Source organism: Hyperolius riggenbachi, chromosome 3 (genome assembly GCF_040937935.1).
Source record: "Hyperolius riggenbachi isolate aHypRig1 chromosome 3, aHypRig1.pri, whole genome shotgun sequence".
Lineage (NCBI taxonomy): Eukaryota > Metazoa > Chordata > Amphibia > Anura > Hyperoliidae > Hyperolius > Hyperolius riggenbachi.
In genome coordinates this window covers 93,869,838-93,882,438 of record NC_090648.1, presented here as the reverse complement: position 1 = coordinate 93,882,438, position 12,601 = coordinate 93,869,838, and the positions used below count along the sequence as shown (strand labels likewise).

At 47.0% G+C, this 12,601-nt stretch overlaps 1 protein-coding gene across 1 annotated transcript in view; it reads left to right on the top strand.

Moving 5' to 3' along the window:
• The window catches only part of PLEKHA2 (pleckstrin homology domain containing A2), a 156,559-nt gene extending 150,135 nt beyond the window's left edge, over positions 1–6,424 (top strand). The window contains exon 12 of the mRNA XM_068272278.1: positions 4,336–6,424. Coding sequence (XP_068128379.1) covers positions 4,336–4,641 — 306 coding nt within the window. The 3' untranslated portion in view covers positions 4,642–6,424. The remainder of the gene's footprint in view (positions 1–4,335) is intronic.
• Positions 6,425–12,601: the final 6,177 nt, after the last annotated feature.

Here is a 12,601-nt window from a genome sequence, read left to right as displayed (position 1 = left end):
TTATCTTTGTATGTGTCAGAGTGGTGCAACTAAATATTTTTCATTAAAAAAATGATTGGTTTGGGTCCGCTTTAAGTGGAGTATTGCTAGAGACTGCAATGTAAACTGTCTGCTTCATTTTTGACTATTTTATACAGAAGGGGCCAGGGGCAAACGCAGGATTTTTAAGGGGGGGGGGTTCCTGAAAGGTCCAGAAGCACGTATGTCCCCGAGTGCTTCCGAATACAGGTGGCTCCATACTGCCCATGCACAAAAGTGCGCTGGCGTATTACGGAGCTGCCTATCTTTGGAAGTACTCAAGGACACGAGTGTTTCTGAGGGCTTCTGGTAGCAGCAAATTTGAACGGGGTACAGCGCTGGAACAACTCCCCAAGAGAGGAACAGGAGATTAGAGTTGGGCCGAACGGTTCGCCTGCGAACGGTTCCATGCGAACTTCAGTGGTTCGCGTTCGCGTCCCGCAGGCGAACCTTTGCGGAAGTTCGGTTCGCCCCATAATGCACATGGAGGGTCAACTTTGACCCTCTACATCACAGTCAGCAGGCCCAGTGTAGCCAATTAGGCTACACTAGCCCCTGGAGCCCCACCCCCCCTTATATAAGGCAGGCAGCGGCGGCCATTACGGCCACTCGTGTGCCTGCATTAGTCAGAGTAGGGCGAGCTGCTGCAGATTGTTTCTCATAGGGAAAGATTAGTTAGGCTTAGCTTGTTCCTGTCTGGCTTCATACCTGTTCTGTGAACCCACCACTGCATACCTGTGCTGTGAACCCACCACTGCATACCTGTGCTGTGAACCCACCACTGCATACCTGTTCTGTTCAGTGGACCCGCCACTGTATACCTGTTCATTGAACCCACCACTGCATACCTGTGCTGTGAACCCACCACTGCATACCTGTGCTGTGAACCCACCACTGCATACCTGTTCTGTTCAGTGGACCCGCCACTGCATACCTGTTCTGTTTAGTGAACCCGCCACTGCATACCTGTTCTGTTCAGTGAACCCACCGCATCAGTGCGCATACCTGTGCAGTTAAGTGAACCCGCCACTGCATACCTGTTCTGTTCAGTGAACCGCCACTGTATACCTGTTCTGTTTAGTGAACCCGCCACTGCATACCTGTTCTGTTCAGTGGACCCGCCACTGCATACCTGTTCTGTTCAGTGAACCGCCACTGTATACCTGTTCTGTTTAGTGAACCCGCCACTGCATACCTGTTCTGTTCAGTGGACCCGCCACTGCATACCTGTTCTGTGAACCCGCCACTGTATACCTGTTCTGTTCAGTGAATCCACCGCATCAGTGCGCATACCTGTGCAGTTAAGTGAACCCACCTACCTACGTGAGTGCACGCAGTGTGATATACAGCTACATCAGCCAGGTGACCATATGGGCTGTAAAGCCACCAAAACCTGCACTCTCGCCATGGTGCGCACCAGTAAAGCACGGCCGTCACTACACAAACAGCTGTTTGCGGTGCGTTACACGATGAGTTTGGTGTGTCAGTGTGAAGCAGTACCTTAATTACACTACCTGATTGATGTATACACATGCAAGATGTTTGAAAGCACTTTAGGCCTGTCATTTAGCATTCAATGTGATTTCTGCCCTTAAAACGCTGCTTTGCGTCAAATCCAGATTTTTCCCGGGGAATTTTGGCATGTATCCCACTCCGCCATCCCCCCCTCCAGGTGTTAGACCCCTTGAAACATCTTTTCCATCACTTTTGTGGCCAGCATAATTATTTTTTTTTTTCAAAGTTCGCATCCCCATTGAAGTCTATTGCGGTTCGCGAACTTTAACGCGAACCAAACCTTTCGCGAAAGTTCGCGAACCGAAAATCGGAGGTTCGGCCCAACACTACAGGAGATAGACTTAGTTTGGACAATTCAGTGGAATATGCTACATAGTGTCACATAGCGCAAGCGATACCCATATGATGCAGGGATATATGCATCTGCGGAAGATGGCGGCGCTATATAAATACTAAATAATAATATTTTGCCTCACCAGGATTGCACTTTTATTTAGCTTTCCTGTATGACAAGAAGACACAAATACCCAGCACTAGGGGAAGAGGGAAACAAAGGTGAATGAGGGAGGGCTGGTGCACACCAAGAGGGCTTCTGAGCGTTTTTCAAATCAACAGTGATTTGAAAAGCGCTTGGCTAATGTTACCCTATGAGGGTGTTCCCACAGCAGCGTTGTGATTTTTTCAAAATCGCAGGTATACTGCATGTAGCATGTTTTTGAGCAATTCATTCAAAAATCGCTCTGAAAATCACTTCACAAAATCACACTCACAAATTGCTAGCGATTGCTATTGTCATTTTGGCGTGCACTAGCCCAGAGAGAGGAGTGGAGAAATTGAGAATAGCCTGAGATGGAGCAGAGAACTTATCGGTATTGCCGTCCCACATCACACAGGCTACTTGCCTGTAATCGGACTCCTGTCCCTGTCAGTCTCTCACACAAGTCAGAAAGAAGCCCTCCTGGAGTCTAGGGACTGTCAAAAACTTTTCAGCTTGTTAAACACCTTACCCACACATGCAGTCATTATAACAATGGGGAGAGACCAGACAGATGTTTGCCCACGGACCCTGAGTCCAGGCTAGCTCTGCATCATGCTGTGCATATTTACCAGCTTGCCTGCACTCTAATTTCATCATGTAGGACACTTCTGTGCTGTGGAGAGTCCAGGACTCCATAATCAACATTCTCTCACTGCAGGCTGCATCTTCTTGTGAGGGAAGCTGGGCTGCCTCTCTCATTCTATTAGCTGGAGGGAGGCACCAGAAGTAAGAAGGGAGGGAGAATGAGGCTGTTTATATTATGCGGGCTTCCCTGGCTGAATACACAGCTCAGTGCAGGGGGGAGGTTCCAGACACCCGGAATAGCCCCCTCAGTTCGCCAGTGAGGGGATTGTGTATAGAGAAAAACACACAGCAGACACACAAGGAGGGAGGAAGAGAGAGACATAAAGCTTATGTATATGCACACACAGCCACACACAGACATGCACAGACAAACACACAGACACTGCCACACACAGACAGACACAGCATCTCTCTTCATTCCTGGCTGCCACACACAGCACCTGCAGGCTAACAGTTCTCATGCTTGCAGATGAGACAGCTACATCCTACTTGCATGAGCTCCTATCCTCCCTATCTACTACACCTAAGTATAACTACAGAGATGATATCTTAAGGACTGGAATGATAAGATCACACTCTTACTGTGAAAGCCTATCGCTAAATGCTAATAAGGCAAGCTTCTTTAGTGAATACTGTTCAATGTGTGGTGATAAGTTTCCGCTTGTCTTATTATAAGCATGATCTAAGTGAATTGTGGGCTTTATGTCTCATCCCAGCACATGGTTACACCCAGGCCTTAAATGCGCAAGATATATGGACTGAGGGCAGTAAGGCAGAAGTACTTCCAGAACCTCGCAAGGCAGGGCACTGGCAGAAAAGTAGTCAGGCAGTCTGAGCAACGGTAATATCATGGAATAGCATGGAACCAAGCATTAAGCAGGATATGGTCCAATACAGGCCAAGGTCAGACACAGGAGGTCAGAAGTTCACAGTGTCCATGGGTTATAAAAGGGCAGATCAGGGTACATGAGGTCCAGAAGGCAATAAAGGTCGAAGATCATACACAAAGCAATCTAAAACAGTTAGGTCAATTGGACACTCACTAACCACCAATTAGATACTTCCCTCCAGCCGCAAGTGGCACCGCTGGTAGGAGTAAGATAAGGGAATGCATTGCCAGGCTGGGGAGGAAGCTGGCTGTTTAGGCCAACTCCCGGAAGAACAAGATGCGTGGCTGGAGCACTGGTGTTAATTGCCATTAAATTGGGTCCATGTGATAGGGACATTGGACTGTAAGGAACAGGAACAGAAGTGGGTTGTTAAACAAAAAATTGTTTGTAAAAATGTTATAATACGATATATTGGGTATGTGACAGGGATCCTCTGCAAACCATCTGAAATCACCAGGAGGTGGAGCCAAGTAAGCCAAACATGCAGTTTTTAAAGAAAACTCTGCTCCACCGGCTATAGATGTAAAACAGCCAATCTTTATTTCACCAAAACAGACAATCAATACATCGACAAGCTCACGCATTTCGGAGCATATATAGCTCCTTAGTCATAGCTAGAGTACTGTGAGATCTAATGTCGGTATGTAAAAGGACAGGTGGGTGACACCCACCATAGGCATTCCATCTAACCTAAAGAAACATTACATAATATACTGGTGTCATAAGGGGAATAAATGCATAAGTGATTGAATATTTCCAATAACATATGTTATATATGTTTCTCCACAGGAGTCCTTTGGACGGACCATGTCGTTAAACCGATCCACTGCTTCCCCACCATCTTGCAGTTACTCCTTACCATACTGTGACGATAAGCGACCGCTGGGGAAGTCCACTTCTTTGAAATCATCATGGCAGCCTTGGACGCCAATCCCCAAACGTGACACTGAGCCCCCCGGAGAAATGACGGGGGTCGGATTTAGAGATGAACCCGCAGGTCGAGCCAGACACTGGTCTGAACCCCAAGGACAGAGAGATAGTTCATATTCATATTCAAAACTAGATGACAAGAACATCCGTACATCAAATGTGTAATCCTGCGGCTTAGAGGGGAACAAGATGGCCACTGTGCATAATTATGAACCTTATTTATAGGACAAGGCTAGGGGAGTTCCCCCGGCAAGTTAATGTGAGAAATGGCATACACAATGCATTCACTTTGCTTGAGATTTTCAGTCCACAAATTAGCAGCAGTCAAACATCCACTGCCTTCATCAAGCACTGAATCCTGGACATGTACAGCACAGAAGAAGACCGTGTGGTAGACTTCCTTAAACCATCACAGGAGGAGCTCTCTGATGTGTGTATATTCATTAACAGTCTCGGATAGCCTTTGACAATCCCAGCTTCTGTTGTTGACTTGATGGTCTTCAGCTGGATTTTATTAACTGAAGAATAATGTTCTGAGTGATTACAGTATATTAAGGAAAAATATTCCATTCGAGGAAACTCAACCAGAAATTCTGTTAGGCATGGGTGGAGCTGCAACAGGTGGATGGTGTGCAGTTCCATGCAGGTCATCCTGGATGACCCCACAGGTATAACTACCCTGCAGTCTCAGAGGGGCCAGGGGTGGTGGGGTGGGGGAAACTTATTAAGTTCCTGTCTCCAATACAGTTGCCTGCTCCCAGCATGTGAAGGAGAGAAGAGGCAGTCAGAGATTGAGGTAGATGGGAGATGAGGGACTGCGGCTCATGCCATGACCAATAGCATTGAGACAAGCGTTACGGGAGTGGGGTGGTGGTGGCCGCACTTGTTGTTTAACTCTTGGAAAATGGGGCCCCTAGTCAAAGGGTTTCCCGAGGATGCGTGTTGAGGTGAAATGTATAGGGTGTCCATCAAAATTTAGCTGGATGAGCTGACTCTGACTTGCAGTATGCCATGCACTGTTGTGGGGAACCAAGTTATACCCCACACTGCAGTATACTGAATTTTTTTATTTGACTTTTGTCCATCCTTAAAGGAAACTTGAACTGAGAGGATTGTGGAAGTGCCATTGCTGACTTCATCTTTTAAAGTATGTTTCTTGCCCGACTCTTGAACTTTAAGGGCCTGAGCCCGCTGACGCAGTTGTATCCGCCTTTCAGCTACACGTCAATGTTAGAGATGCTGAAAAGCAGACAGAAACGGACACAACTGCGTCAGTGGGCTCAGGTCCTAAAGGCTTTTTCTTTCAGATCAATAATGGCCCTTTCCCACTGCATGCGCTCTGAACCGAATTCCGAAACACGTGTGTTTGGATGATGATTCTTGCTTGCTTGCAGAAAAGCATTTGAATGGAGACGTTGGGAAGCTGGGTCAGACGTCCACCTGAACCAGCCCTAAAGGTGCGTACACACGCACGACAACAGCCAATGACGGGTCCGTCGGCACCTCCCGCCGGGCAGATCGTTCAGGAACAGACTTATCAGTCTGCCGACAGTGCATACACACACACTACAGTCTGCTGAAAACCCGCCCAGCGGGAGATGCCGACGGTCCCGTCGTTGGCTGCTGTCGTGCGTGTGTACACACATTTACTCTCACAAACCTCAGACTCAGTCTGACATAGACAGATGGTAAATTCATTAGCCTAATCGTTTGTGAATGACTTACCCAGACTGAGAATGCTGACCAGCTTTCTGACTCTTCTGCCATCCAGGTCTGCATGCTTCTTCTAAGTCTGACTCACAACTTTTTCATAAGGAATAACAATGGAAGTCTTTACCTACAATTTAGTCAAACAAGACACAGAATATTTATATTGTGCTTTTCTCCTGGCAGACTCAAAGCAAAAGAGCTGCAACCACTTAAAGAAAACATAAAGCAAAATGTGCTTTCCCATGATATACTTACCCGGGGCTTCCTCCAGCCCCTTGCAGCCGACATGTCCCCCGCAGCATCTCAGCTCGCAGCCTCCAGCCCGCAGTGTACTGCGCAAGCGCAGTAGTTTTGCTTCTGCGCAGTACACTGAAGATTTGATTGACAGCAGCGCTCGCGCAGGCGCATTAGAGTAGGCTGGCCTCTGCACCGGCGGGAATGGCTGCGAGCGGAGATGCTGCGAGGGACATGTCGGCTGCAAGGGGCTGGAGGAAGCCCCAGGTAAGTATATCATGGGGCAGCACATGTTGCTTTTGTTTCCTTTAAGGCGCACTTCACGAGTGTCCAGGATCATTAGGAAGCCTTGCCCAAAGACTCCTTACTGTTTTACTTATTGGTTTGAGCTGTTGTTCAAACCCTTGTCAAAGGGATCAAATCCCGCATCAAAGGCAGCAGCCTTACCAGTACCCTATCCAGCTGCTCTTGATTTGATGTGTCACCCCTGTCACCCTGTAACTGTCGTGAGGGCCGAAGCAGAGGCAAGAGAGGCTCCAGCCTCAGGGCGCAGTGTAGGAGGGGGTGCACAACTCACTCAGCTATCATTCTCCTATTGTGTTTGAAGCAGAGAGAAATAAGAAAAGGGGATACATGGCAGGGACTGCAAGCCAGATAACTAGATATTAAGGTGTTGGGGAGGTTGTGGGCCCTGTGGCGCCTCTTAGTCTAATAGCAATCAGTGTGTGACGGCTGGGGTGGCAGGGATGAAGGGGCGGACTTTGGTGTCTCAGCCTGGGGTGCCGGAGGACCTTGTCCCGGCTCTGGCTGTTGTGACTCCCCTCCCCTGAATATAGCTCACTAGATGAGTATCTCAGTGCCTTGTACAGTATTCATTTATTTCAGCACAGGGTCAGCTGTAAAATGCTTATGGATTTTTATTGCCTTAACCCAGTATTCACTGTGAAAAAAACAAGAATTGAATGCCTCTGTCTTCAGTACCCGGAGAAAACCTGTTGCAGAGTCAGGCTTAGGTCTACCATACTGGCCATACCAAAAAAATTATTTTTTTCACAAATATTCTCACTAAGGGGAATTTGTGGGGTCAGCCGGATCACATGACTGATTTGAAAATGTCTGGCTGGTCCTGATCATGTGATCATATCTCACTTGTGCTTCCTGTTTGAGCCTACAGGCAAAGCAGAAAGGAGACCTGATAACAACCAGCCAACCCAAGTCTAAAGGTGCATACACACGCTCAACCAAACCACCTGATTGCCATCTGATTTTGGTCTGTTGGACGACAATCTGGTGTGTGTACGCATGGCAAACGACTAGACGAGTGACTGATAACAGGTGGTTTGCCCGATCCATCCAACGGATCAACTCACACAACTGTTGAGCTGATATTTGGCAGTTGGCCACATGTGTACATCGTTTGAATGACGCACTTGTTTTGAATGCGGCCATGTCGTACAGTCCATCACTTTGCTTGCGCGCACCGTATGATAATGACGTGGTCGTTCAGTTCGTGGTGTGTGAAAAAAAATAGTTCTGTAAAAAATTTGTCGTGGGATCAGTCATGTCATGTAGTTGGTTGTGCACTTTGTTGGATGTGTGTACGAACCTTTAGAAATCACCTGATTAAACCATTCACGTTCTTCTCTTATCAGTTTTCCTCACTGAGAATTTCTGTCAAGAAATCCTACCATGGGCCTCAATTCACTAAGCAGTTTAGACTAGTCTACAAATGGTTTTTAGTCTACTGATGGTTTGGTGTAATGTTTTAGACCTGTTTTTAGCCCTGGTCTAACATTCAGTAATTACACAATTCACAAAGGCAAACAAGGAGTACCACGCCCACTTGTTCTGACAGAGATTAGACCAGCTGATTTCTGTCGGTAAAGTACTTCTGTGAAGATTTTAGATGTGAGGATGGAACCTTTTGAATTAATTATGCAGGAGTTTAATTGTATACAGACCATTCTGTGTTTTTGCCTTGACAAAGGGGACTCCTCGGGGCCCCTAAACTAATCGTTGGTTATGGAATGGAATTGTGTCACTTTAATTTAATAAATACAGACTCGGTCTACAAGTGAGTGTGCGGACCTTCTCGATTTGCTATTGACTGCTGTTTTGGTCCTGCACCTCCACAGTGGTGTGCGATTCTTCTTCTGATCACTAATTGTATGCAGAGGAGAGCTCATCAAAGGAGAAGGATGTCAGTCATAGCCATGGGCGTCCGCACATATGGCAAAACCGGGCATCTGCCCGAGCCTGGCCGCCCGCTGCCCCCCCCTGGCCGCGTGCCCGTGCAGCCAGCAGGAGGGGAACACGCAGAGAAGAGAGAGAGCGCTATGGGCACAGTGGGGAAGGGCGGACGTCTCCCCCCCCTTCCCTCACCTTAGGGGTCTCTCTCTCCCTCGCTGTCCCCTCCGGAATGAAGTGTGCAGCGGCTGGCAGCGGTGGGCGGAACTTACCTCCTCTCGCTCCTGCGCCGGAAGTTCTGGTGCCGCACTCTGGTCTGGATCAGGCCAGAGTAGCGGCTAATCCATCCGGCGCGTGCGACGAGAGGAGGTAAGTTCCGCCCACCGCTGCCAGCCGCTGCACACTTCATTCCGGACTCCGGAGGGGAGAGCGAGAGAGGGAGGGAGAGCCCCCTAAGGTGAGTGCCCATAGCTCTCCCTCTTCTCTCCGCTGCTCCCCTCCTCCTGCACACATGGCCACTTTTTCTGGGGACATATCCCCCTGGCTACATATACCGGGACATATACCCCTGCCTACATATACTGGGACATATACCCCTGCCTACATATACTGTCTGGGACATATACCCCTGCCTACATATACTGTCTGGGACATATACCCCTGCCTACATATACTGTCTGGGACATATACCCCTGCCTACATATACTGTCTGGGACATATACCCCTGCCTACATATACCCCTGCCTACATATACTGTCTGGGACATATACCCCTGCCTACATATACTGTCTGGGACATATACCCCTGCCTACATATACTGGGACATATACCCCTGCCTACATATACTGTCTGGGACATATACCCCTGCCTACATATACTGTCTGGGACATATACCCCTGCCTACATATACTGTCTGGGACATATACCCCTGCCTACATATACTGTCTGGGACATATACCCCTGCCTACATATACTGTCTGGGACATATACCCCTGCCTACATATACCCCTGCCTACATATACTGTCTGGGACATATACCCCTGCCTACATATACTGGGACATATACCCCTGCCTACATATACTGTCTGGGACATATACCCCTGCCTACATATACTGTCTGGGACATATACCCCTGCCTACATATACTGTCTGGGACATATACCCCTGCCTACATATACTGTCTGGGACATATACCCCTGCCTACATATACTGTCTGGGACATATACCCCTGCCTACATATACCCCTGCCTACATATACTGTCTGGGACATATACCCCTGCCTACATATACTGGGACATATACCCCCTGCCTACATATACTGGGACATATACCCGTGCCTACATATACTGGGCACATATACCCCTGGCTACCTGTTCTGGGGACATCTCTACCCCTGGCTACCAGTTCTGGGGACATCTATACCGCTGGCCACCTATTCTGGGGACACCTATAGACCTGGGGCTACCTATTTTTGGGGAACCACTGCTGTCAGATTGAGTGTATTTTGGGGAACTGCTGCCAGGTGAGAGGTGTCTACATATTAAGGGGGCATTCTGCCTATTTATGTGAAAAGCTGTCTATTTATGTGCCTCATGACTGCTGAATTTGTCTTGTTGCGGGCCTCATGGTTACTGACTTTGTCTTGTTGGGGGCCTCATGATTTGTTGGGGGCCTCAAGATTGCTGAATTTGTCTTGTTGGGGGCCTCATGATTGCTGAATTTGTCTTGTTGGGGGCCTCATGATTGCTGAATTTGTCTTGTTGGGGGCCTCATGATTGCTGAGTTGGTCATGTTGGGGGCCTCATGATTGCTGAATTTGTCTTGATGGGGGGGGCCTCATGATTGCTGAATTTGTCTTGTTGGGGGTCACATGATTGCTAACTGCGAGACTATGGAAAAAGCTGAATCATCATCATATGAGACAATAGCATTAAACCTACTTTTTCTGCTTTTTAAAACAGAAAATGAAACTGGGAGGTTCTAAAAAAAATGAATAATTTTTTTCAGGAGTACGATGGATGAAATTGTTTATCTTCACAGTTTATTTTCAACTTAATTTTCCATAATGTTCATGTATGAGTTAAAACGTTTGTATTTAGTTTAAATTGCTGTTGGCACTTTGTGATAGTAAAGTGACTTTGCAGTTTGGACACTCGACCTCCAAAAGGTTCGCCACCACTGTCCTAATCTAATGTCCCACCATTGCTTAGTTCATGTAAACTTGTCTCCACCCACGACCACACCCACATTCTGGTTCATGACCACACCCATTTTTCGGCGCGGCGCGCTACGCGCGCCGCATGACGTAGCTCCATTTACACCAGCCCAAATTTTTAACTCCCCACTTTTTGCCCCCCCCTGGAAAATTTTCTGCGGACGCCCATGGTCATAGCTACTTGGTTGTGAATTGCATCTTTTGATCATTTCCCCTGCTTTACCCACCTAATAACCAAATAGTTTAGACTAGGTTTAAAAAACAGGTCTAAAACATTTGGTAATAGTGAATTCCCCTTTGATGCAACTGACCAAACCATCAGTAGACTAAAAACCAGCAGTAGACTAGTCTAAACTGCTTAGTGAATTGAGGCCCATGACTAGTCAACACAAAAGTCCCTGTGTGTACTATATAAAGGGGCAGTTATGCATTTTGTAAAATCCCTGTTATCAGTTATCCAATAAAAGGTATTTTAGAACAGAACATTTTTCCTATAGTGCCCCTTCAAAGGATATCCAAGCTGGAAAAGGGGAGCGGGGGGAACTAGACTTACTTACCTGGGGCTCCTTAAAGCTCCTAGCAGTGTTATTCCACTGCCATCCAGGGTGCTGCTGTCCCCTTCGAAAGCCACCAGCTGTGGTCGTGAGCTACTGGTCATGCACATCCATGCACTTCATGATCGAGCTCCAGCTGCCGAGACCATTCTGGGCTTGCACAGCTTAAGTCTGTGAGCTGCACAAGAGCAGAACGCTCCAGCCATGGGAGCGTGATCAAGAGTGGTACGAGCATGCACAATAGCCTGCAATCACAGCTATAATCGGTGATGTTTCGGAGGGGGCAGCAGCATCCTGGAGAGCAGCAGAACTGCAGCGAAAAACCTGATAGACTTCGGGGGGCTGGAAGAAGCCCCAGGTAAGGAAATGTATTTCAAGTTCAAATATCCTTTAACACTTATAAGTACCTCAAGCAAAAGCCGTTGATATGGATGATATAACGCTTTTTGAAAGATGCATGCGTTGCAGGACTGCACAGCAGGAAGACTCCAGGTGCATATAAAGTGGTGTTACCCTCCATAGACACCAGCAGTAGTGTGGGAGTCTGCGGTCACACTGATCAGCATGCTGGATGAGTTGTGGATGGTCACACATGGGGTGCAACTGATGATAAAGCCACGTTCATCCGTTCTAGGGATGGCATTGCTTAGGAGAACTCATGGAGAGGCATGTGATCAGTTTGATCAGATGATAGAAATGTAAGGCTCTGATTTGCTGGTCATGATCGTGCGTTATACCAGGAAGTCTTCACAGCAAATCAGAACCTTACAAATCTATCAGCAACTGATCACATGCTTCTCCATGAGTTCTTCTAGTCCTACAAGAGATATACATCTATAGGCCATATTAACGAGCATCTCTTTTCTTTATTTTATATGGTTTGGTTTACATTGATCAGCTATTTTCTGTCTCACCATTATTTACATAACATGGAGTATTTTGTGAAATATCGTGAAATATCTTGCTATGCTGTTGGAAGCTTTATAGGCCTGACTACCATGTTACAGAACATACACTTTGTTATATGCTTCCTGTATTAAACATGTTAGACTGTTACACAATGCCGTGTTCATTGAAATTTAAGACAGTTGCTACTTTATATTTTTATCTCTAGTCCATGATGACATTAAAATGAAAATTATACTTTCATCATAAAATTGTCATAAACACAGAATGGTACTGCACTGGTTGTTTTGCAACTTATTATTATTAAAGTGGGATAAAA